The sequence below is a fragment of the Nasonia vitripennis genome (assembly GCF_009193385.2).
Source record: "Nasonia vitripennis strain AsymCx chromosome 2 unlocalized genomic scaffold, Nvit_psr_1.1 chr2_random0009, whole genome shotgun sequence".
Taxonomy (NCBI): domain Eukaryota; kingdom Metazoa; phylum Arthropoda; class Insecta; order Hymenoptera; family Pteromalidae; genus Nasonia; species Nasonia vitripennis.
In genome coordinates this window covers 32,389-56,000 of record NW_022279616.1, presented here as the reverse complement: position 1 = coordinate 56,000, position 23,612 = coordinate 32,389, and the positions used below count along the sequence as shown (strand labels likewise).

Sequence of the window (23,612 nt, the reverse complement as noted above, 5' to 3'; positions counted from 1 at the left end):
GGTCCAGCCTGAGTTAAATCCTGCAAAATAAAAAACAAAACAATATTTGTTTGATATAAATTAAATTGTTGTTTGTAATTGTTGTCTGTAATTTGTAATTGTTTGATGTGAATTAAAAAACAAATTTACTAAAAATATTTAGACTATATACACTATTTCTACCAAAAAATATCATATATATACTGTAACGAGGAACAACGTCCCTCGCCACGCCGGTAATCGAGGCAGGATAGAGAGTGACGAAATAGGGCTGCGTTGGCTCAAGCGGTAGCACGCGCGTCTAGAGCTCTCGGGAGCGCCGGATCGATTCTCGGTCCCGGCGTCTCCTTTTGTGATTTTCTCCTCTCACGTCAAGTCTCACCCCGTTACAATACTATCATTCAACAATACTTTCGTGAGGCCCGTTAACTAGCCTTTTTGGCTTCTCCTTTGAAGTTTGACATTTCCATACATCCCCCATCCACCAAGGTGGTTAGGGGTTCAGGATCAAACTCGTCTTTTTCGTTCTGCATCGTCCTGCTGTATTCTTCATTCTGCATCGTCCAGCCGTCTGCTTCTTGCAGCATCGTCCGGTCTCTACTATCAAACAGCATAGACCCGTCATCCTCTGAACAGACTCAACTTCGAAACCTACGTCCATCAGCATCGGTCTGAGGAGCATTTAAAGGTACTCAACCCTAGCTCCTACGTTTCTCTGCATCGGGCAGGGGAGTGAGAGCTCAGCTCTGTGACCTACGTTCCTCTGCATCAGTCCCAGGAGCGTTTCATATCTACTACCTAGTGGCCTACGTCTAGCAACAGTTTTACTCAGCTGTTTTGCCTTGTCCTTTCCTTATATTCTCTTCGTAATTTCTAACCCTTTTGAGAATGGTCTTCACGGAGTTGTTTACTACGCACCAGCCATCTTTCGACGCTAGCATAGCTGTCATCATTGACTCAGGGGTCACCCTTGTCTGAAGGTAACACTAGAGTTATTCTCGTTTCATTTCGTATCGCGAACAGTCACAAAAAACATGCTTCGCATCTTCGTTTGCTTCCAAACATACTGGGCAATTAGGATTGTCCTCTATCTTGAAGCGGTGTAGGTAGGCTCGAAAACTGCGTAAGGTAGTAATTCACTTCCCCGTGTCGTCTATTGGTCTAGCCAACTATACGTCGTATGAGGCGGTGCGTCCATCGCTCCTTTTCACTGGAGTCCCATCGTCTTTGCCACTTGGCTAGGCTTTGTTCCTTCGCGGATTTCCAAACTTACTTTTGAGTATTGTCACCACTACGGGTTTTTTCATATATATTCTTTTGTTCTGTTGCTAGAAGGTCAATAGGCGACATACTTGAGATAACGCACACTGCAACTTCTGATACTGTTCGGTAGGTAGAAGTGACCCGCAATGCACTTTTCCTATACTGTTGACGGCTTTCATGCATAGATGGAGCACTGTATAACATAATTGATGTAGTTACACTGGCTAGGAGTAACCTTCGACCCTGCGTTGGTCCACCAACATTTGAAATTAGTCGCGATAGTGCAGCGCCGACTTTTACTGCCTTATTGCTCACCCTATCGAGATGCTGCTTAAACATTAGTCTGGCGTCTATGGTGATTAGTGATAGTCGGTTGAGAGTTTATTTCGTGTCCGTCCACTGACAGCGTTAATGTCTCTATTCTCTTTCTACTGGATATAAAAATAGCCTCTGTTTTATGGCTAGCAAGCTCAAGTCCGGTCTGCTTTAGCCAATCGTAAATTATAACTACTGCTTAGTTGGCGATTTTCGTCACCTCTTCGTGTGTGTGTATTCGTTCGTATACGCCTGTACCTCAGCTTCTACTCGATATATTTTAACCCACCAGCTCTCATTTTCTTTAGTTTCACTAGTACATAGTGGGAAAGAAGTCCTTTTTTACATTTTGTGTACGCGTTTTTTTTTATAACGATTTTTTGGTTTTGATATTTCGGTTTTTTTAATAAAGTTATTGAAAAAGTTGATAAAATTACCGATCTTTTTATCGCGGAAAATTTATATTATCGTTAACGTTCTTTTATTATACAACATAAACCGCAATTTCGAAATTGTTTTATCTTGAAAACTAAATGTTGAATCTTTCTAAAAAAAAACACGATAATCAAAAGTTATTAGGACTTTACTCCACTTTTTCTACGTGACGCGATAACTGGAGTAAAAAGGCAATAATTTAGTTCAAGTTTTGGATTAAGTTAGCATTATATAGCACCTTGATTTTTTACTTTGAGCTGTTCATAAAAGCAATTAGTTTCAAAGATATTAAGCTTCCAAATTTTGTTTTTTCACCCTGTATAATATGAGTCATTTTTTCTAAATGACGCGATAACTGGAGTAGAAAGGCAATAATCAATTTAAAATTTTAGATTTAGTTAGCATTATATAGCACCTCAATTCCTTCCATTCAGTTGTTTATAATACTAGTTAGTTTTAACGATATTAAGCTTCAAAATTTTATTTCTTATCCTGTATACTTTGCAGAATTGAAAACTGCATCGCTTATATCTCAGCTTTTATTTAATGGATTTTAATATATACTTAGGCTCGTTTTTTTCTGTTTTTGTTTTACCAATTCGTTAAAAACAAGATTTTCAGTTACGAATGTGCATTTTTTCATGGCGATTTTTCGATCACTAATGATTTTAGATACGTTCCGCAAACTACCCTAACTATTATAACTCGGAAACTAAATGTTGAACTCTTCTTCGAATCATCATGATTATCGAATGTTATTATAACTCTAGACAACTTTAATTTCATGTCATTTTGTGAAGCATATCCGGAGAAAAACAGAAAGGAGGAATTTCAACTCCAAAGTGAAAAGTTCCTTTTTCTGTATGATTCTCTTTGGTAATCGGCGCGCGTTACCGTAACGAATGTTAATTCTCGCGTAAGGCACCCACGTATACCTACCGTCTAATGGCAGTACGTAAGCCTATTTATCATTCGTTTTACCACTTCTACATGTAAATCTCATTATAGGGTGAGATATAAAACATTGTTTTAAGAAAATGTGAAAGAAAATTGAAAATTATTTCAACTTAGTTAATAGAAAAATGTTGAGATAGGAAAACTGTTACATTTCCTTACAAAAAAAAAAAAAATCGTGCCGAGATATATACCGCTTGGTGGTGAGGAAACGATATCATCAAAATGTAACTAATACAAAGATTACGTTAAATAGCATTCTATAAAGTGTCTAAGAAAAAAGACATAATCGCAGCTATATATATATATATATATATATATATATATATATATAGGGCATCCCGCGTCAACTGAGACAGAGCTGTATCCAAAAATCCTTCTAACCAAAAAATTTTTTAAAAATCATAAAAGTTAGCGTTTTTTATCTACTTTCGATTACTGAGTGGCACTAATTTTGACCTTAGGCAGAGCTGTATGTCCCCTAACCTCAAAAAAACTGTATTACGATTGAAATGCTTATATAATATATTAAAGCTCTTTTATTCTACTTTTAATTTAAAAATTTATATTGAGTCCCTGTTTGTTAGTTAGCTATATATATTCTTATAAGCCCTGGCTGGTTGAAAATGACCGCTCCTATGAAAAGTTGTATATGACTTTTTTTCTTAGACACTTTATAGAATGCTATTTAACGTAATCTTTGTATTAATTACATTTTGATGATATCGTTTCCTCACCACTAAGCGGTATATATCTCGGCGCGATTTTTTTTTTTTTGTAAGGAAATGTAGCAGTTTTCCTATCTCAACATTTTTCTAATTTCTAAGATACAAACGTATATATTACGTTACTTTATTGTTTATTTTTGTCTTAATTTTGAATGACCTCAAGATAAGCTGCATATGTATAGGCGCTCTGCAATGGTTAGAATATTACGTGTGTGAAAACAAAAAAAATCGTCTGCAACTTTAGAATAACATTATCATCAGGGAATGTAAACTATTCAGCATCATGAAAAAGAGATATATTTATTTATCTTAATTATATATTGATAGTTAGCTATACATATAAGCTCACTGCAATCCAGGTTAGAAATTTACACCGTGTAATACACCACTCGCACTTGACAACGAAAGCTGCTTGCAACTTTGGAATAGCATGTCATCCCTGTTGAAAATAATGACGTTATTTTATGACGCCATTGACTGACGTCATTAGATGACGTCATTTGTTGTTACAAATTGGAACCTTTTATGACGTCATTATTTTCAACAGTTTGTACTTCTAAATACTTATACTCTTAAATAATTCAAAATTGATAAAATGGTTGCCTATGTAGGTGATACCATCCAGATGGTAGTACGGAAAATGGGGGCTAATGACCAAGAAATTAATAATTTTACTAAACAAAAAATAATTAAAAAACAATATTTCTTTGGTGTTTGCCCCCATTTCCCGTACTATCATCCGGATGGTAGCACCCATATAGGCAACTATTTCATCAATTTTGAAGTATTTGATAGTATACGTATACACTGACGCCATAAAAGGTTCCAATTTGTAGCAACAAATGACGTCATCTAATGGCGTCATCTAATGACGTCATTTAACGTCATTTATGACGTCGTTATTTTCAACAGGGATTATCAGGGCATATAAGTAACTTAGAATTTAAAAAAAGATTATTATACTAATTATCAAAGTCAAAGGGCACGATAGTCCCGTGGAAGCAAAAAAAAGATTGCAGGCACTACCACACCTTATATTCTTTGAAATATTAGTATTTCTAACATCTTCAAATACCGCCAGTAAATTAACAATGCCGTTAAGCAAAGATTAAAAAATGACTAATTGTACTAAACAAAAATTTCATTCAAAATAAATAATTGACATTTTAGTTTTTGATTTCACTACTTTTTTTTGGTTACGGTTTGTCACTAAGGAAATTATTTCGGTTACCAAATTATATCATTAGAAATATACAAATAAATCAAAACCAATTTATACTTGCTAATAAACCTTTACCTTTTATGAAAGGATTAATTCTTAAAGAGTAAACCATACATGTATGTTTTTAATGAAATTAAAAAAGAATGGACACCAAGAAAACAATTATACAAACCAATTTTTATCTGATTGTATACTGTTAATCCAAAAACCGTGAACTATTTTATTAATATTACATGGTAAAGGAGCAAAATCTTTCGAAGAGTTAAGAACAGTAGATGACACTACTTACTCATCTTTTTCAGAAACGGCTAATGCTAGAGGACTGGTAAAAACAGAAAAACTATGGGATAAATCTTTACAAGAAAGTGTACAATCTTTTTGCTTCTATATGTAATTTTCATAATCCAATTGACGCAAGAAGACTATTCGACAAATATAAAATTTACTTCTATCACCTATCCTTAATAAAACAATTTCGGGAAAATCTTGCCTAAATAAAAATAAATAAAATTTTAATATTGAATGTACATACTTTAAGGGGACGTCAGCGCAAAAGCTTCGCAAATCCGCCACGGGGTATTTTGTATTTTCAAACTTCTACAAAAACAGAAAGTCTGATCGAATTTTTCTTTTGGTAAAACAATTAATTAAACTTAACACTACGGCGCTACAGACTCGATTTTTCAATTGCAAGCTTTATTTAAAAAGTTTTATGTAATAGAAAAACAGTGTTTTTTGGGACGACATCCCCTTAAGCGATTTTAATTAACCAAGTATAATTAAAAGAGGGTCCCATAGACAATTAAAAATTTGTATTTCGCGCAACAAAATAGCTAACAAAAAAATAATTAATTTACTTATAACATTTAGATAAAGCTAAAGTACAAAAAACTAAGAGTTACTTGCCCTCCGCAATATAATTATCCATCATTGTGCAAAGTTTCAAGTTATTATAATAATATGTTATCGAGAAAACCTTAAAAAATACGATTTAAATTTAAAAATACGATATATATATATATATATATATATATATATATATAATGACGGTAGCTCGGCCGTCATTATTATTTTAAGTTGTTTGTTGTTTATGCTACTATTCACCGTTTCCGTCGGCTGTGCAGAAGGCACTAGATTCTACCGACTATAATCTATCCTCGCACGGACGTAAAGACGTATGAACACGCGGCGGTGATAGTAGTACTCAGGACGTGGATTCAAAAGGAGGAAAAGTCAATGAACACTCGCGGATTATTGTAAAACTGAGACTAACTGTTTATTGGTGCTTGGCTTACACAAGCGCGGCAGACGGGCGCATGCCAGCTACCAGCATGTAGTCGAGGTGAGAGAGAGAGAGGGGAGGCTTAAAGTCGCTCGAGTAAGCGAGAGTTGATAAGAACTAGTACTTACAGATGTACGTGGCCGGCATGGCCGTTCTAACCCACGCGAAGATGGTCTCGGACGGATTATCCTCGGTTCGGTTGACCTCGCAACCCTCGCACACAATAATCGCAATCGCAGATTGTCTATTCGCGAAACGGAGCGGAGCGAAGACAGACTCGGAATGGCTCGCTAGCGCGAGCACAGATTTACCTATACCCTCTGACACACTGTTGTCAACTCTTGACAGCAGTGTGCGATCAGGTGGCAACATTGTACGTTGCTGAATTTAAATCTCTGTCGATGCTTATTCTCTCTCTGTCTCTCTTACTCTCTCACATGCTGCGCCTTTAGTAGCTGTAACAACAGAAGTATTATACAGAATGTTGATTCTGTCCAGGAGAGACGTCGTAACGTGCTCAACGTGCGTTAATTGCACTGGCAACCGTTACAATATATATATGCATGGTGTTGTTTAATTGTAAGTGTAACTTTCTGCATATTTCATTTATGTATATTAACTTATAAAATTTTTATTTTAATGAAATTAAATATTTTAAATGTAAAAGTATGTACTATGAACGAAATGTAAGGGGCATGGCAAGTTACGTAGTAAGTATCTTGAGAGTTGTTTGTAATTTATCAATATATTACTTAAGTTTAAATTACCAATCATTTGACTGAGCCCTTAATTAAACCTAATGTTTTTTTAACCTAATGTTTCGAGTGCGACCGGCTACCGCGAAACGATATTTGCGTGTATGCACCAAAAGTCACGAAATCCACTTCGTGGGCCCCGTCATCAGTTACCCCGAATACTCAGAAAGTTTGTGCAGCGACAGTGCGGAAGCCGTTCAAAAACATAGCCGTAAAGTCAAGCAGACAATGTAAACACATTTACTCTGCGCAACTTATAGATATCTGTGGGAAAGCGATACCCAACTGTATTACTTATAGACATCTGTGGGAAAGCGATACCTAACTGTATTACTTATAGAAATCTATGGAAAAGCGATACCCAACTGTATTACACATAATAGCTTGTGCGGCCAACTTCACGGTCCTACATCACTGGAGAAAAAAGTAGAGATACTGTTTTGAGCATTCGTGATATATAAACTTGTTTATTATTAAACGAAACGGCTTTTTAACAAATATTTTCATTGGAAACTATAGTTTATCTCAAAAAACATAGTAATAAGCCAAAAAAACTCACGAACAGTAACGATAAGCATTTTTTCTGTATCATGAAAAATCCGAACACCAATATAGAAGTAAATAGTGTCACGAGCGCCGCGGCTTCGTCTGCTTCTCAAACTCGCCTTCGTAACGCTACTGCGCCACTTGATCGTATTTTAAAATTTTAAAATCGTTGAATTTGAATAATATTGACCTTTACACATCTATTTACAATTTATAGATTTTATAGATATTTGATGTTCCCAGTATGTATAAATTGATAATGATATTTTAATCATACAAATCTTACCAAATTATCTCCGCAAGGTGTTCCATCTCGAACTAAGCCTAAACCTGGAGTAGAACTTTCAGCTTCGCGTTCTTCCATAGTTGATCTAAAATTATAGCGTCATTAATAATGTAAACAAAATAATTAAATACGATAAATAATTTAAAGATTATCAAAGATTTAAAGTAGGCTCATTATAAATTATTATTAAAAATATCTTAAAATATATGTAGCTGCTAAACACATTAACGGTACTCAAAAGAAATACAAAATGCGGTATCAGCAATGCTAGTCTTTATCTGGGCTCTCGTGTGTGTGAGAGCAGCCAGAACAAGAACGACAAGTATAAAATAAAAAAGGCTAAGCTTGTTTACGCTGTATTTAATGTTATAGCTGCTACAGCTTTGCGACTTGGCAGAGCGGTACAAAGTTTTGGACTTAATGTTCGCGCTTGCTCGCATCACACGATACTCTCTGCTCCGAGTAGATCTTGACGCTTCACGCAACTTAGCATTTTATGGCTTAAATATAAATTTTCCAGACGATATATCTTTGATTTAAAATACATGCCTTTTATAATTAAACACTTTTCAATATATATATATTTGGTTTCTAATATATTTTTACATGCAAAATTTTTAATAATTTTATCTTTACAAATGCATTAAGGGGACACAACTCTTTTAAACCCTGAAAAAAAGAATTCCGAGAAAAATTCATAAATTGTAAGTAAATCATTTAAAATTTTTTATAGATATATTGAGCATTAATACCTCTAATTTTATTATGCTAAAACCTTCATTATTTCTGTTAGCCCATTGTGGAACTCGGTGCAAGAATTTCTGAACTTTTTCACTGTCCGTAAGATTCCAAGTGAACGAATGGTTCTTTTGGGCTCAAACTTAAGGAGGATACTTTGTCCACCTGTAGTTTTGGTATGAATGCAGGAATTTTAATTTGAATGTTTAGAAATGATTTGGCGATGAAAAAACTGCATTTTTTTCTTTTTTTCGCTTATTCTGGCAGCTTTCTGTGTATAAAACATTTTCTAAACATTTAAATAAAATTCCCTGCATTTATACCAAAACTACAGGTGGACAAAGTATCCTCCTTGAGTTTGAGCACAAAAGAACCATGCGTTTACTTGGAATCTTACGGACAGTGAGCTGAAATCAGTAAAATCAACATTTAGTGAAAATCAACTTTAAAGTTTATGAAAATTGTTGAAAGTGTAACTTGATTTAGTGCTTACCAAATCTTTTGGGACTAAGTTTTCTATGTTTCACACACATAGACCTTGACTCTTAGCAACTATGCGGTATATTCACTTATACTTTTTGATTCTGTACGGGTTTTCTTACCTGCAACCAAAAAAGGCATTTTATGAATTTTGATAAAAATGTGATAAAAAGGTTATTTTATCCTTGATAATAATAACAGTTTAGACTTATCTTTTCTTTTAGTCACTGTGTAGTTAAAACTGCAGAAAATTACCAGTCTAACCTCCAAATGGCAAAATGTTTATTTTTCACACACTTCACTTAATTGTTAGCTCATTGCATCACATGCACGCTGAGCCATGGGTATTAAGTAGTCCATCAACCCACAAAATAGATGATGGCAGGCATGTCTAAAACCAAGAGCACGAAATGAAACTACTGCTCTTCTGTTGTTCACCCAAGCATGGTTCTTGACGCCAACTTTTCTGCATAAGTTCAAAGCTCTCAGCTGACCACACTCAATACACATTACTTGAATCTTGAATCGTAATCCTAAGCTTTGGAATCGCCAAGTTGAACTTTACCATGGCATTGGTTTAGAATCAAAATATCCTGAAGCGCAGGAAATAGAATGTTGATATCAATTAATCTATTCCTGATCTCAGAGGTATCTTCTGCTGCTGGAGTTTGTATTTTCTTTGATGAATTTGAAGTTATGACTTGTTGGCAGGTTCATCCTCACTCGTGACTCCTACAAATCTTCTTGGCCTCTTCTTGCCTCTTCCTCGAGAGTACTTCTTGTCAGGATGGGCACTCACAAACCTTTCCTTGGCATCTTGATTATCACACATATTTTCAAATCACTGAACTCTACACTTTTTTTAAATCTTGACTACTTTTCTTTGAGACAAACACTTCAGTATTTTCTTTGTGGAGTTATAAGCTATAAGCTATAACCAAAAACACTGCAAACACTACTTAGATTAATTAGAAAACACTTTTAAAAAATATGAGCTTTTTATATGTATTACATCAGCTGTGTTTACTCAGTGTAAAACACATCCCAGGACTATATCAGCTGTGTTTTGAAATATTTGCTGTCTGAACAGCAGGAACGGTCGCTTTGTCCTTCTCCGACATTGATTCTAACTTGCCCATGTTAGAACAAGAAGGTATTCGCGCTCTAAACTTTGTAAAAGGATGTCAGAAAGGTGCAATAAGTGAGCAGACGTCGTTAGTGTAGAATACAAGAACTCTTGATTGTTTATTGAACTAGAACTGGTAACACAAGCTTTGTATTCTCTCTCTCTCTCTCTCTCTCTCTCTCTCTCTCTCTCTAAGTCTGCAGCGTGTGGCTTCTTCGTGCGCCGAGCGAATTTTCTCTAGCGTCGAAGCTCGAGTGTCCCTCGCTTCGCCACCCATCGTGGCGGTTGGCCGGTGGCGCCTCGGGGCAGCCGGTCGTCGAGTGGAGAGACTGCTCTACTCGAATTCAGCCCTCGGCACCAGGAGCTGCTTCCTCCGATGACCTCGGTGGTGGGTGGCTTGAGCCCCCACAGGTACTCCCCCACCAGTGGGGAGTGCGGGCTGCAGGAGAAACGACACGGATCGATGTTGCCTGTTGAGGGGATGTTCCTGGCTCGACTGGTTCGGCTGGTGTGGCGAGGCAGGCGCTGATGTTGGCGCGGCCTGCGCCGGGGAGGGCTGCGGGGCGGGCAGTGGAAGCTGCTGAAGAACCGGAGGCGGCCCAGGCGGACCTGCTGGTGACGATGCGGCCTGAGCCTGGAGCGGCTGCAAGGCGGGCAGCGTATGCTGCCGAGGAGCTGATGGCGGCCCAGGCGGGCCTGCTGATTATGTTGCGGCCTGCGCCTGGAGCGGCAGTGAGGCGGATTGTTGGCACGCCGAAGGAGGCCCGGGCGGGCCTGCTGGTGGTGGTGCGGCCCGCGCCTGGGGTGGCTGCGAGGCGGGCGGCGGTGGCGGCTGGATGGCTCGCGTCGGCGCCGTCTGCTCAGCTGTTTCGAGGAAAGCCGGTTTGAGCGAAGCGGTGGAAATGGCCTTGGCAGCGCAGTTGATTTCGATGCGGTAGACCTGGTTGCTCAGGCGCTCCAGCACCCTGTATGACCCTGTGTACGGTGGCTGCAAAGTTGTTCTCACCGTCTCGACTCGCCTAAAAACGTGGGAACAAGTGCGAAGGTCGGGATGGAAGAAGGGAGCGAGGGGTGCGGCGTGCCTGGAACCAGGGACGGCACGTAGCTTCTGCATAAGGCTTCTCAACTCGACGGCAAAAGCCGGAACGTTGACATCTGGGTGACTGATTGGCACAAAGAAGTTTCCAGATATTCGCAGAGTCGTACCAAACAGCATCTCCGCTGGCGAGGCCTGAAGATCCACCTTGTCTGTAGTCCTCAGTCCTAACAGCACTGCTGGGAGGGCGATCGGCCAGGGCGTCGGTGCACAGCACATCAGCGCAGCTTTTAGGGTTCGGTGCATGCGCTCGGTCATGCCGTTCGACTGCGGATGGTATGGCGTCCTGCGGACTCGGTTAGCTCCGATGATGGTGGATAAAGCTGTGAAGAGTCCTGCCTCGAACTGCGCGCCCTGGTCAGTTGTTATAGTGAGGGGTGTGCCGTATACGCAAATCCACCGGTCGAAAAATGATCTGTCGGTCGTGACTGCCTGTTGATCCGGGATGGGGATGGCTTCAGGCCATCTGGAGAAACGATCTACGATTGTAAGGCAGTATTGTAATCCCGAGTTAAGCGGCAGCTTGATAAGGTCGAGGTGGATGTGATTGAGCGCGCGTCTGGTACTGTGAAATCTCCCAGGGCTGAGCGATTGTGCCGATGAACCTTTGATTGTTGACATGGGACGCAGCTGCGCGCCCAGCGCGCGACGTACTTGCGCATGCTTGGCCAGAAGTATTTCTATGCTGTCTGTCGGATAGTTGCGCGTACGCTCGGGTGCGAAAGACTGTGCGTGACGTCGAACACGGTCTTCCTGAGCTGCCGAGTCACGTATGGCCGGACCTGGTTGCCCCGTCGCATCGCCGATGTTGAGAGCAAGCGCTGGTGACGGAGAGGCCAGGATGTGCGGCAAGTCTTCGTCGTCCTTCTGTTGTTGAGCCAGGGTGGCGAGGTCGAGTCTGGCCGGCATGTCAATGGCTTCAATCCTGGAGAGCGCGTCTGCTGCTGTATTGGCTGGGCCTTTAGTATATGCTAGTGTCACTTGAAATTGCAGGATATAGTCGAGTTGGCGAGACTGACGTGTGAGGCCTTCTCCGGGGCCTGGTTCGCCGCGTAGGTGAGAGGCTTGCGATCGGTCAGCAACGTAAATGGTCCTCCTTCGAGAATACCTCTAAAGTTTTTTACTGCGGCGAAAGCAGCGCGGAGCTCTTGGTCGTACGTACTGTACTTCTGCACTGCGGGTGACAGCTTCCTCGAGAAAAACCCGAGTGGCTTCCATGTACCATCTGCTTCTTGTTGCTCGAGTGCTGCGCCTATGGCGTGATCTGATGCGTCAGTAAGCAGCCGTCTGGGAGCGTCGTCTCGCAAGAAGCGTGTACTGGCGGCCTCCGCTAGCGCGTGCTTGCATGCTGTGAACGCCTCCTCCGCGGCGGGCGTCCAGCTGAGTGGTTGGGCCTTCTTTTTCGGTGGTAGGCGCCGGAGGAGGTCGTTGAGAGGAGCCAGGAGATGCGCTGCGCCTGCGATGCATCTACGGTAGTAATTTATGAGCCCCAGGAAGCGACGAAGTTGTGCTGAACCGCTTCGGGAAGGCCTGGATGGCTTCGATGCGCTTCCGCGGTGGCCTTGAGCCGTCGGCGGAGACCACATAGCCGAGGTATGTCACCTTTTCCTTGCCCAAGACGCACTTGTCGGGGTTGACTCTTATATTGGCGACGCGCAAAACCTCGAAGAGTGTTTTGAGATGAGAAAGGTGCTCCTCGGCGTCGTTGGATGCCACGATGATGTTATCTAGGTAGGCTCGGGCGAAGGGCAGGTCTTGCAGGAGCTGATCCATCGCACGCTGGAGTGACTTTGCAGCGTTGCGCAGACCCATTGACGACCTTGTAAACTCGAAGAGCCCAAACGGTGTGATGATGGCTGTTTTGTGAGCGTCTTCTGGAGCTATAGGGACCTGGTAAAATGCTTTCTTGAGATCAATAACTGAAAATATATTCCCTGTGAGGCTGAACAGCAAGTCCTCAATGATAGGTAGCGGATAGCGATCTGGGATCGTGCGACTGTGGAGCTGCCTGTAGTCTCCTGTAATCTTATATATGCCGTCTGATTTGAGAACTAGGCGGAGCGGGCTAGTCCAATTGCTGTCGGAGAGTCGCACGATACCCAGCTCCAGAAGGATGTTGAATTCTGCTTTGGCTGCTTCCAAACGGGGGCCCAGGAGACGACGAGCTTTGCTGAAACTGTTGACCAGTTGTGAGCGAAGCTGCGATGGACTACAGCGTGACTGTCTGCTGCTGTAACATCGCGGTGATCTGGGCGAGGCCAAACCGTAGAGAGGCAGCATCTTGCGTTGAGATGGGTGACGCAGTGCCTGAGGAGATGCCGCTCGATGTTGTTGTGTGTGCGGGTGAGCTCGGGCGCGAGACTGCGCTGACCGTGATGCCTGGCGAGACGAGTTTGTCTGTCAATGTTGCGAGCTCGTCGAGTGATGCAGCTCTGAGTACCCTGCACAAGCGGTTGGCTGGCGATGGCAGCAGGTCGAGCCACTTAACTCGCAATGCCTAGTCTGTGATGGCCGTGCCAGCGAGGCGCCGCATGTATTGGAGTAACTGCGAGGATTTTCGGTCGCCGAGCTGAACTTCGTTTAACAGCTGGTGCAGCTGATGGTCGGCTGAGACGGCGAGGCGCTGCAGGACGGCTGTCTTCAGCGATTCGTAGTGACGTTCTGTAGGCGGGGCGAGGATGACATCGGATACCTCCTGAGTCACTTCTGGTGGTAGATGGACGACCAACAGGCTATATTTCTGCGTGTCGCTGCGGATTCGCTGAGAGTCAAGTGCTGACTCGTTGCTGGTAGTTGCTAATTGTTACTGGTTATTGCTGCCGGTTGCTGAGCGTTGCTGAGCGTTACTGGTGCTGGCCAGTCACCGCGAGGCGCTCTGCTTCTCGTAGGACTGTAGTGAGGCTCCGACGTGCAAGTGAGCTCCGTAGAGGCGTTTTTTTTTTTTTTTTTTTTTGGTTGCTGTCTATTGAATTGAAGCTCGAGGCCGGGCTGTAGAAGGGCTTCCGATGCTCGCGGTTGTTGCTGCTCGTTGCTGGACGAGGGACGCCGTTGATGGGAAGATGGCGGAGACAAGCGATCTGATGTCCTTGAAAAGTTTTCGGGGTCACCACTGTTAGAACGAGAAGGTATTCGCGCTCTAAATTTTGTAGAAGGATGTCAGAAAGGTGCAATAAGTGAGCAGACGTCGTTAGTGTAGAATACAAGAACTCTTGATTGTTTATTGAACTAGAACTGGTAACACAAGCTTTGTATTCTCTCTCTCTCTCTCTCTCTCTCTCTCTCTCTCTCTAAGTCTCCAGCGTGTGGCTTCTTCGAGCGCCGAGCGAAGTCTCTCTAGCGTCGAAGCTCGAGTGTCCCTCGCTTCGCCACCCATCGTGGCGGTTGGCCGGTGGCGCCTCGGGGCAGCCGGTCGTCGAGTGGGGAGACTGCTCTATTCGAATTCAGCCCTCGGCACCAGGAGCTGCTTCCTCCGATGACCTCGGTGGTGAGTGGCTTGAGTCCCCACACCCATAGGTAGCGCGGGCGCGCGATATTTGAATTCAAATAAATATCCTTACGTTTCGATCGTAGCCTTATATAAGAAGCAAAACTAGAAATTTATCTCAAAAATAACGAAAATAAATCTTATCAATACGCTCTTATTTATTTACTAAAATATGTATGCAATGCATAATATACGTATAAACTACAGTAAAAAAATAGTATTTTCAACATTTACAATAAAAATTTCTTTCAGATTGAATTTATAAAACTTAAAATTAAAATTATTAGTCTTATAAGACAAAAAATTAAAAATACGCAATTTTACGAAAAAACGATAAAATTTTTTTTAGAATTTTGCTTGTAACTTTGAGGTAAGTTTTTTTTTTTTTTGATAAACGGGTTTCAGGAGCGTGTTTTACGGAAAATTTCCTGTCAAAATAAGCAATAAAAAAATCGATTTTCTCGAAGTTTAAAGGTGTTGTGTCCCCTTAATAAAAATTTCAACTTTTAAGAGTGACAAGAGTTTTTGAACAAGATACCTGCTTTAAAATTTTTGTTTTTGCTCTCATTTGAAAACCAGCGTATACAGAGGTCTGATTATTGGTATAAACTATTTTTATAATATTTAAATAATATTTGAAGTTGAATCTCTTAAGTGATATGCATTAAATTCCCATTCGGACACCTATGAGTTTATAATTTACTAATGAAGCATATATTAGTCACATTTAAATTGCCTAAAAAAAATTAAAAGTACATCGCTTTATATAAATTGAACTTTAAATATTGTTAAAATGTTATAGAAGAATATTTCCCGCGCTAAATAAAGAGTTATAAAATTATGATCAAAATTAATCAGAATATTATTATAAGAGGTAAGTGAATAACAACTTTCGTAATAATCTCTTTATACGGATAACCGTAAACCTAAAAGCAGGTATGCAATCATTTTTTGTAGTTTGCTTTCATCTAGTTTTATGTAACAAATATCAAACTAATATTTTTGTAGAATGTTGGAAATCGAAAAAACGGAACAGGAGGCATATACAGTAATCAAACATAAGTGTAGTGAAACATAACAAATATTTGCATATCTGCTTTTGGATTTACGGTTACGCGTATAAAGAAGTTATTACAAATATTGTTATTTACTAACCTCTTATAATAATATCCTGATTAATTTTAATCATAATTAAACTACTCTACACTTAGTGCGGATAAAAAATAAATTTCTTTTAAATATACATAGTCTGTAGTACTGTCACCGATTGTAAAAGCATGTAATAATATGTTAACTTTGTTTGTACTAATATTAAGAAGATGTCGGCCCCATCGAAATGTTCGCTCCTTGTCGAAGGCAGCTGCCTTAACACCTTAGCAGCTGACCGGGTGATGGGCTTATGAGAGCAGCACTCCCCATAAACGAGCGGAACGCTGCTCTCTAACTAATCAAGCGAGCCACCGTGTTGGCCGTGCGGTGCGACCCGTGAGCCGCCAAAAGGAGAACCTGTGTGGCGAGGCGATCTGAAGTTGCATGCGGAAGTAACCTGACCCATCTTTGGCTTCCGCTGACGTGCGAGGCGGGAGGCCGGAATCTAGCCAATTCTGGTCAATCGGCTTAGGCGAGTGCATGATATCGAATGACGTCTGCCGGAAACTCTCCAGAGAGCCGAGCACCTTCGTTCGTGGTGGGAGGCTCGAGAGAGCCGAGGTGGATAGCGCGTGCTATACCCCGGTATGATGTGCCCAGTCTGGTACCGCCTTCAGTCATGTGTTGGGGCCATGCCAGCTGCCCCTATAGACAGGGGGATCCGGGTGGTCGGACACATGCCGGGATGAAGAAAACTACTAAACATGGAGACCAATAACGAACATCAAGAAAATACACAGGAAATCCTGGAATTGGAAACCCTAAGGGTGCCAACAGCACAAGATGGTGGATATCCAATCCACAAAGCAAGCAGCAGTACCAGCATAGCTAGCGCCATGAGCGCAGCAGCGTACCGATTCGAGAAGAAGGCACCGGTAGATGAAGAGAGTCAGACCATAAAGAAATGGCTAAAAGACCATGCCAGCCTGCGAGACAAGCTACCGGAAATAAGGCGCACGACCAGAGAAATGATGAAAACGCTGGAGAAGCAGAAGAAAGTGAATATTACGATTAAGGATGGATTACCAATTATAGGATCCACCATAATCGAAGCTCACGACCCTCGACAAGATGGAAGATGCAGCAAAGAGGCAGTTCCCTCAACAACCTAGAGCGGACAATCAAAAGCCTCAGTGGACGACAAAGTCGAAGAAGAGGGAACGGGCATCATCCGACGGAGGAGATGGTACCCCCGCCAAAAACGACAAGAAAGAGGACAGAAAGGCACCCTCCACGAGCAACAAAACTATAGAGGCACAAGAGCCTTGGAAACTAGTGGCAGGGAGAAAGGCAAAGAAGAAGGAGAAGAAAAATCAGGAGCAAGACCAGCCTCCACAACTGAGGAAAAAGGCAGAGAGGACCCCGCAGCGAAGAGGAGATGCAATCGTCGTAAGACCGGAACCGGGAAAAAACTACGCCGAGATCTTGGGACAGATCAAGGCAAGGGTAAAACCGGAGGAGCTGAATACGGAGGTTAAGTATCTGAGTAAGACAAAAGAGGGCGGCGTTCTGATTGGCGTAGGTAAGAGTGATGATAAAATTGAATCACTTGAAACTTGGCTGAAAAGCGTAGAGTACTGGAGCTGACGATAGGGGCGTTCACGCCCGAGACTGTAGTCGAAACGATGCTTGATAGTAAGCAGAACTGGGATGAGATAACGGCGTACGTGGAGACGGTTCTCCGCGCGAAGAACAATGATGGTTGCTTGCAAGACTAGTTGACGGCTAGAATAGCTTAAGACAGGCGACCCCCCGAAGAAATGCGAAAGCGGCTACCGGGGGGGTTTTCGCGGCCGTCTGATTGTGAGAGCAGGAGTTTTAGTGAGTATGCCTGGTGTTGTCCCACACCCGGAGAGCCTCACACACGGGGAGTCTCGCTCGGCTCCTGTCATGATGCATTATGCATTTCTCCAACTCTCCGGATAAACAAAAAAAAAAAAAAAGAAGATGGCGCAAAATTTTCGCAAATCTGCCACGATGTAGTTTGTATTTCCAAACTTTTATGCAAACAAAAAGTCTGATCGAAATTTTCTTTCGGTAGAACGATTCATTAAACTTAACACTACGGTCCTACAGACTCGGTTTTTCATTTGTCATACAAACACATGTTGGTATCAGTAGTCATGAAATGTACTAGGTAAGTGTCAAATTTGAATGTAAAACCACTTATTAGGCATTATATCATGTTTGTTTTCTACATAACTTCTAGTAAAAGGTCTGGCCCATTCTAAAACTTTACAGCCACTTTTTTACTATAAAAAGGTATCTTTTTACTGTATTGAGGTTGTCGGAGTCCAGATCAAACATTCAAATTTTTATATTTTAAGGTTTAAAATACAAATAAGGTAGCCTAAACATACATATAGGGCTTAAAAAGTATTTTTATTGATAAATTCAGAAAATTTTACAAACAAAAGTATTTAAATAGTTTTAGTTAAAAATGCATTCCTTATAAGCTACAAATCATTAAAAATAGGCAAAAAATGCAAAAATTGCTTGAAACCTCAACTTTGACCAGCTAGAACCCGAAGCCAAATAAAGTGATCGCGCTGAAAATTTTTTTGGGAGTTAGGTACAATATATAGAACATATACAGGGTGAGTCATTTTAATCTTTAATCTCAATTATCTCGTTGGCAAAGCATGCCAGCGAAAAAAGTTTCGGGTAAAAGTTTTAGGATTTTTCCCTGGCTATCTGATGATGACCTTGACAATGTCAGTGAGCGTGACCTTCAAGGTCATTTGAAGGTCAAGTCGATTTTTTCAAATAGAAACCCCTACTTTTGGCACCAGAAATGGAAAGAGCGGGAAATTTTACGTTTGAATATGACCTTGCCTTGACCTCGAATTCCATAAAAATACCAAAAAAATAACCAAAAGGGAAAAAACAAAAAAAAAACAAATAAAAAAAATCCAAAAAAATAAAACAAAAAATGGGATGCTAAATCCTTTTGACAACCTCCTCGATGGTGCATCCTGGGTTCGGCTGATGTCAAAGGTAATTTCCGCACAAAAGATGATTTGTTTCCAAAATCACATATTCGAACGTAAAATTTCCCGCTCTTTCCATTTCTGGTGCCAAAAGTAGGGGTTTCTATTTGAAAAAATCGACTTGACCTTCAAATGACCTTGAAGGTCATGCTCAATGACATTGTCAAGGTCATGCTCAATGACATTGTCAAGGTCATGCTCAATGACATTGTCAAGGTCATGCTCAATGACATTGTCAAGGTCATCATCAGATATCCAGGGAAAAATCCTAAAACTTTTACCCGAAACTTTTTTCGCTGGCATGCTTTGCCAACGAGATAATTGAGATTAAAGATTAAAATGACTCACCCTGTATATCTTTTTGTAGGATCTTTAAACGATGCTTCCATCTTCAAAGAAAGTGATTTAGGTCAAGCCTTGCAGAATCAAAACATTGATTTGCCACCCAATGAAAGACTTCCTTTGACCAATTTAAGCATTGCTCAAAGATTATTCAATTACTGTCTCTCAAGGGCTCGAAGAACCATCGAAAGTGCTTTTGGACTGCTGGTTAATAAATGGAAAATTTTTAAATCTCTTTTAGCTTGGAAGTTACTAAATATAGATACAATTGTATGTGCATGTGCATGCTTGCACAATTTCCTCATCAGCTGCCAAATACAAAATGGTGATATGAGATACGCTGACAATGTATATGAAGATCAAGGTATACGTAACGTTGAAGAGTATATGAATGAAGATGAAGAAGTCGATGAACAGTATTTGAATAGTGTACGATTAAGAGACATTTTAAGAGATTACTTTGCTTCTCCCCTAGGAAGTGTACCATGGCAATGGATGAAATTGTGAAAACTCGATTATTTTTTACAGATAATTATATTCATGTATTTTTTTATTTTTGTAATAATATAAGTATTTGAAAATAAAATTTTTATTGTAAACAATAGTAAAGTGAGGGATACATGAATAAGTATATTAGTAAGTATGAAAATATATTTATTAATACATTATTATTACAAAAGTTGCTTTTAAATGCTGATAGATATTACTAAAAAGATTTATGTCTAAAAAGATATATATTAGGATTATAACATTGATATTAATTATTTTTGGAATACTAATTTCTTCTTCTCTTCAATATGGCGCATAACTGCTTGGAAACATTTAAGTGTTGCTGTTGATGGGATATTTTCCAATGAATCACATAAAAGAAGATTGTAATCTTCGCCAGTGCAGGTATTCTTTTGCGATTGTTGAAGGATATTAGAAGCCTCTGCTGTTACTGTTTCTTGCAGTGATTTGACAACCTCTGTCAAATTATTATTCATTGCAAGTTTGTCAATAGCAAATTTATCTAGTGAAGGCTCTTTTTTTGATACACCAGATGTACTTGGAAGGCAATAAGGTTTGTCTTCTGGTTTACCAGTCATTTTCCATATCTCTGGATTTGGTGTTTCTGATATTTCAGCATTGGTCTTCATCGAGGATTTTACCTGTCGATGGCCAATCTGATTTTTTAAAAAAAGCAATGGTTCGTAGTAAGCCTATGTTTTTTCTGCTTCGTAGCCCATGCCTGATCGATGATTTTGTTGCAAATATTCAGAATAATCTTTGAACTGTTGTTTCAAGTCCTGCCACATTTTCTTAACTGTTTCGCCTATAATACAGATATATAAATGATTAAACATTTTAAAAAAAATATTTCTTTTAGTTTTTGATATTTTGCAACTTACTTATAATCATAATTTCAAGATTATCAAAAATCTCATAGGCGATATGCTCGAAAGCATCTTCTTTCACTTTGGCATTAACTTTCGCAAACGATTCATCGCCCTTGTCATACAAAAACGGCCTTTTTTCGACGCATTGAATTAGAAACATAATCAACTGATCTCCATCTTCACATTCTGCACTCATGTTTTCTACCTCCATATAGTCGATTTCCTCCATTTTCGCAATAATATTAGATGTAATTCGCTCGCGAATTCGACGTTTATCCCCACAAGTCGACGTTTGAAAGTTAGGCTGCCGAGTATATAGCTATATATATATATATATATATATATATATATATATATATATATATATATATATATATATATATAGCCCACGTGACTTAACGAGATCGAGCGCTGTCGCTGTGCAGAATCGGCGAATTTACTCCTGACAGGTTGCGACACGAGTTTCTCGAGTCACTCTGGTGTAGTACCTACGCGGATCGTCCTCTCACTCGATGCCTGACTGCCTTATAGAGAGCACAGCATACGATCGAAAACGTTAAGTACATATTCTACCGCATTCGTCATATTTTTTGAGAAAAGGATTTTTGCGTAAGTGTGGGAAATGGACGATATGGAGAAAGCTATTGCCAAGGCTGCTAAGTATCGTTACAAGCTATACGACAATAGCTTTATAAGTAAACAACAACGCCTTCAATTATGTACCAACATTGCTGAAATTGTGAATCTTCGAAAGAAATCCAAACTATCAGGTACGCAATATTATTTGAAATTTTATTAAAAAATGACTAGGATATGTACTTATAAATAATTCGATAGGCGCTATAATATATATATATATATATATATATATATATATATATATATATATTTTTTCAAAAATAACTGTTTAGAATTTCGTTGTACTTTTAAAATTAAATTTCATTATATCAATTAAAAATAACTAAAATGACCATATTAAAATATTCATATTAAGAATGCAATAGAAATTTTTTGTAAAACTAATAAACTTGTATTTTATTTCAGGGTATGTGATAAGTCTTACCTGGAAGAAATTGCGAAGAAAATTTGCCAGGGTACAATTGAAGATTCTCCGAAAGATGAAAATTACTGAGAAGGATAACATTATCCATCAATACTTAATTTACCTAAAAGGTATCAACCAAAAATATCAATCAATTTGACCCAAACTCTGACACATTAGAATGTAGCAAGGAATGCTACCAGCATGACGTCTCTTCTGATGAAGATCAATCAGAAAAATACGAGCTTGAATCTAAGATTAAAACTGAGTCACAGAACCAAGATAACGATGAAGCTGTTGATCCACAAAATGAAATCAGCGTTAAGGAAGAACCTGGCCAGGACTATGCTGACATACCAACAATTACGCTCAGTGATTCCGATGAAGAAGTTAATGCCCAAGAAAATCACAATTTACGAAGATCAGAGGACACAGTACAAGATGAGAAACCTAAAATAGAGAAAACTGCAGAAATTTCGTCTAGGAAAGGTAAACAAATTATCGACAGAAAACCTATTATTAAAGGGATGAAAGCCAAATCTATGAATCAAGATGGAAAATTTGATTGCAATTTTCCAAAAACAAAAACTGAGAAGAAAAGGGGTTCATCCACTGTTGAAGTTGCTCTACAAAGTTTTCAGTCTTCGGTTCTCAACATAAAACGCAAAAAAACGATTTCGCAGTATGCTGCGGTCATGAATAATCATTTGCAAATGTTACCAGAAGAAGAGAGGCTTAATGGCTTAATGGAAGTATTGGAGATTATCGAATCTTTCAAGTGACTGAATATGATAACATTTTTCTCCATACCTTTAAGATAGTGTTTTTTGATCTAGGTTATTTATTTAATCTTATTAAGTTATACAAAATGTTGTAATTGTAATTTGAATAACATAAAGCTTTTTTATAACATTCTTATTAGTTTGTAAACAACTTTGTAGTGGTAATTTTATAATAAATAAAGTTTCAAGTCTATGTATTGCCTACTTATGTTTTACTACCGAGAAGATTTTTATTTTCAAATATGTTTATTATTACATAAATTAAAAATTGCATAGTATACATATTGTGCTTTTTAAACTTGATCTTTATCAATTTAGCACACTAGCAGACGGTTTAGCTGTGCGGGGAGAGTTTGTGACGGTCATATAATAACTTACTACAAAATTGATTTAAGTTGGCAACAATACGAAAATCGCCATTTTCCAGTCCACGGAACACAGTTGCGAGCAACGGTTCCTCTATTGTGGACAGCTCCTATAAGAGAGCGAGTAGAAGAGTGCAATGAGTGGCGGCCGTGGCGCGACGACAGAACGTCTGCCTTGCAAGCCAGAGGATTTTGGTTCAAGCCCGAAGTCCGTTACTTTTCGTTGCACTCTTCACTCGTAACAATATGTTCAGTAAAAGTCGAAATTGAAGGCGCTTTTTTCCAATATAGGTATAAAAACGCTTTACTCATGCATGAAAATTGTATAGGTAATCGTGCATTTCGAGTCGTGCACAATGTAGTTATAAATTCGTTAAAGTCGGGCAAAGATTCATCAACGAAATAGCAAAGAAAAATAACTTATAACCCCCCTTAGAGATTTTCGTTTTTCCTCGCTTAAACTTAAATTTTTTCAACCATGATCAAAACCCACGATTCTCTACGCTACTTTGAAGCATAAAAAAAGGTCCTATTCACTCCCGAGGTAAGAAATAGTATATGGTGTACCAAGGACGTAAAGTAGGCTTTTTATACCGAGTGTGGAGTTTGTAGTACGAGTGTGGCGAGTGCGTTTGCGAACCCTGTTGAAAATCACGGATTGAAATCGAGTGAATTCGATTGAAATTCAATCGACTTTAATACATGCATACATGGTTATAAATTACAATGTCAATTAACACTTGTTTAAAAAAAGTCTCGTGTAATTAATAAGGACGATTCGAATTATCACGCATTATGAAGTTGAGATAGCGTAGTTGGTAACGTGTCTGCTTCTCAATCTAAAGGTTCCTGGTTCGATCCCCCGACGAACGAC

At 39.6% G+C, this 23,612-nt stretch overlaps 1 protein-coding gene across 1 annotated transcript in view; it reads right to left on the bottom strand.

Annotated features, from left to right (window-relative positions):
• Window positions 1-7,856, bottom strand: part of LOC100116487 — a 287,412-nt gene extending 279,556 nt beyond the window's left edge. Inside the window, exon 1 of the mRNA XM_032601580.1 lies at window positions 7,766-7,856. Coding sequence (XP_032457471.1) covers window positions 7,766-7,843 — 78 coding nt within the window. The 5' untranslated portion in view covers window positions 7,844-7,856. The remainder of the gene's footprint in view (window positions 1-7,765) is intronic.
• Between the last annotated feature and the right edge of the window lie 15,756 nt (window positions 7,857-23,612).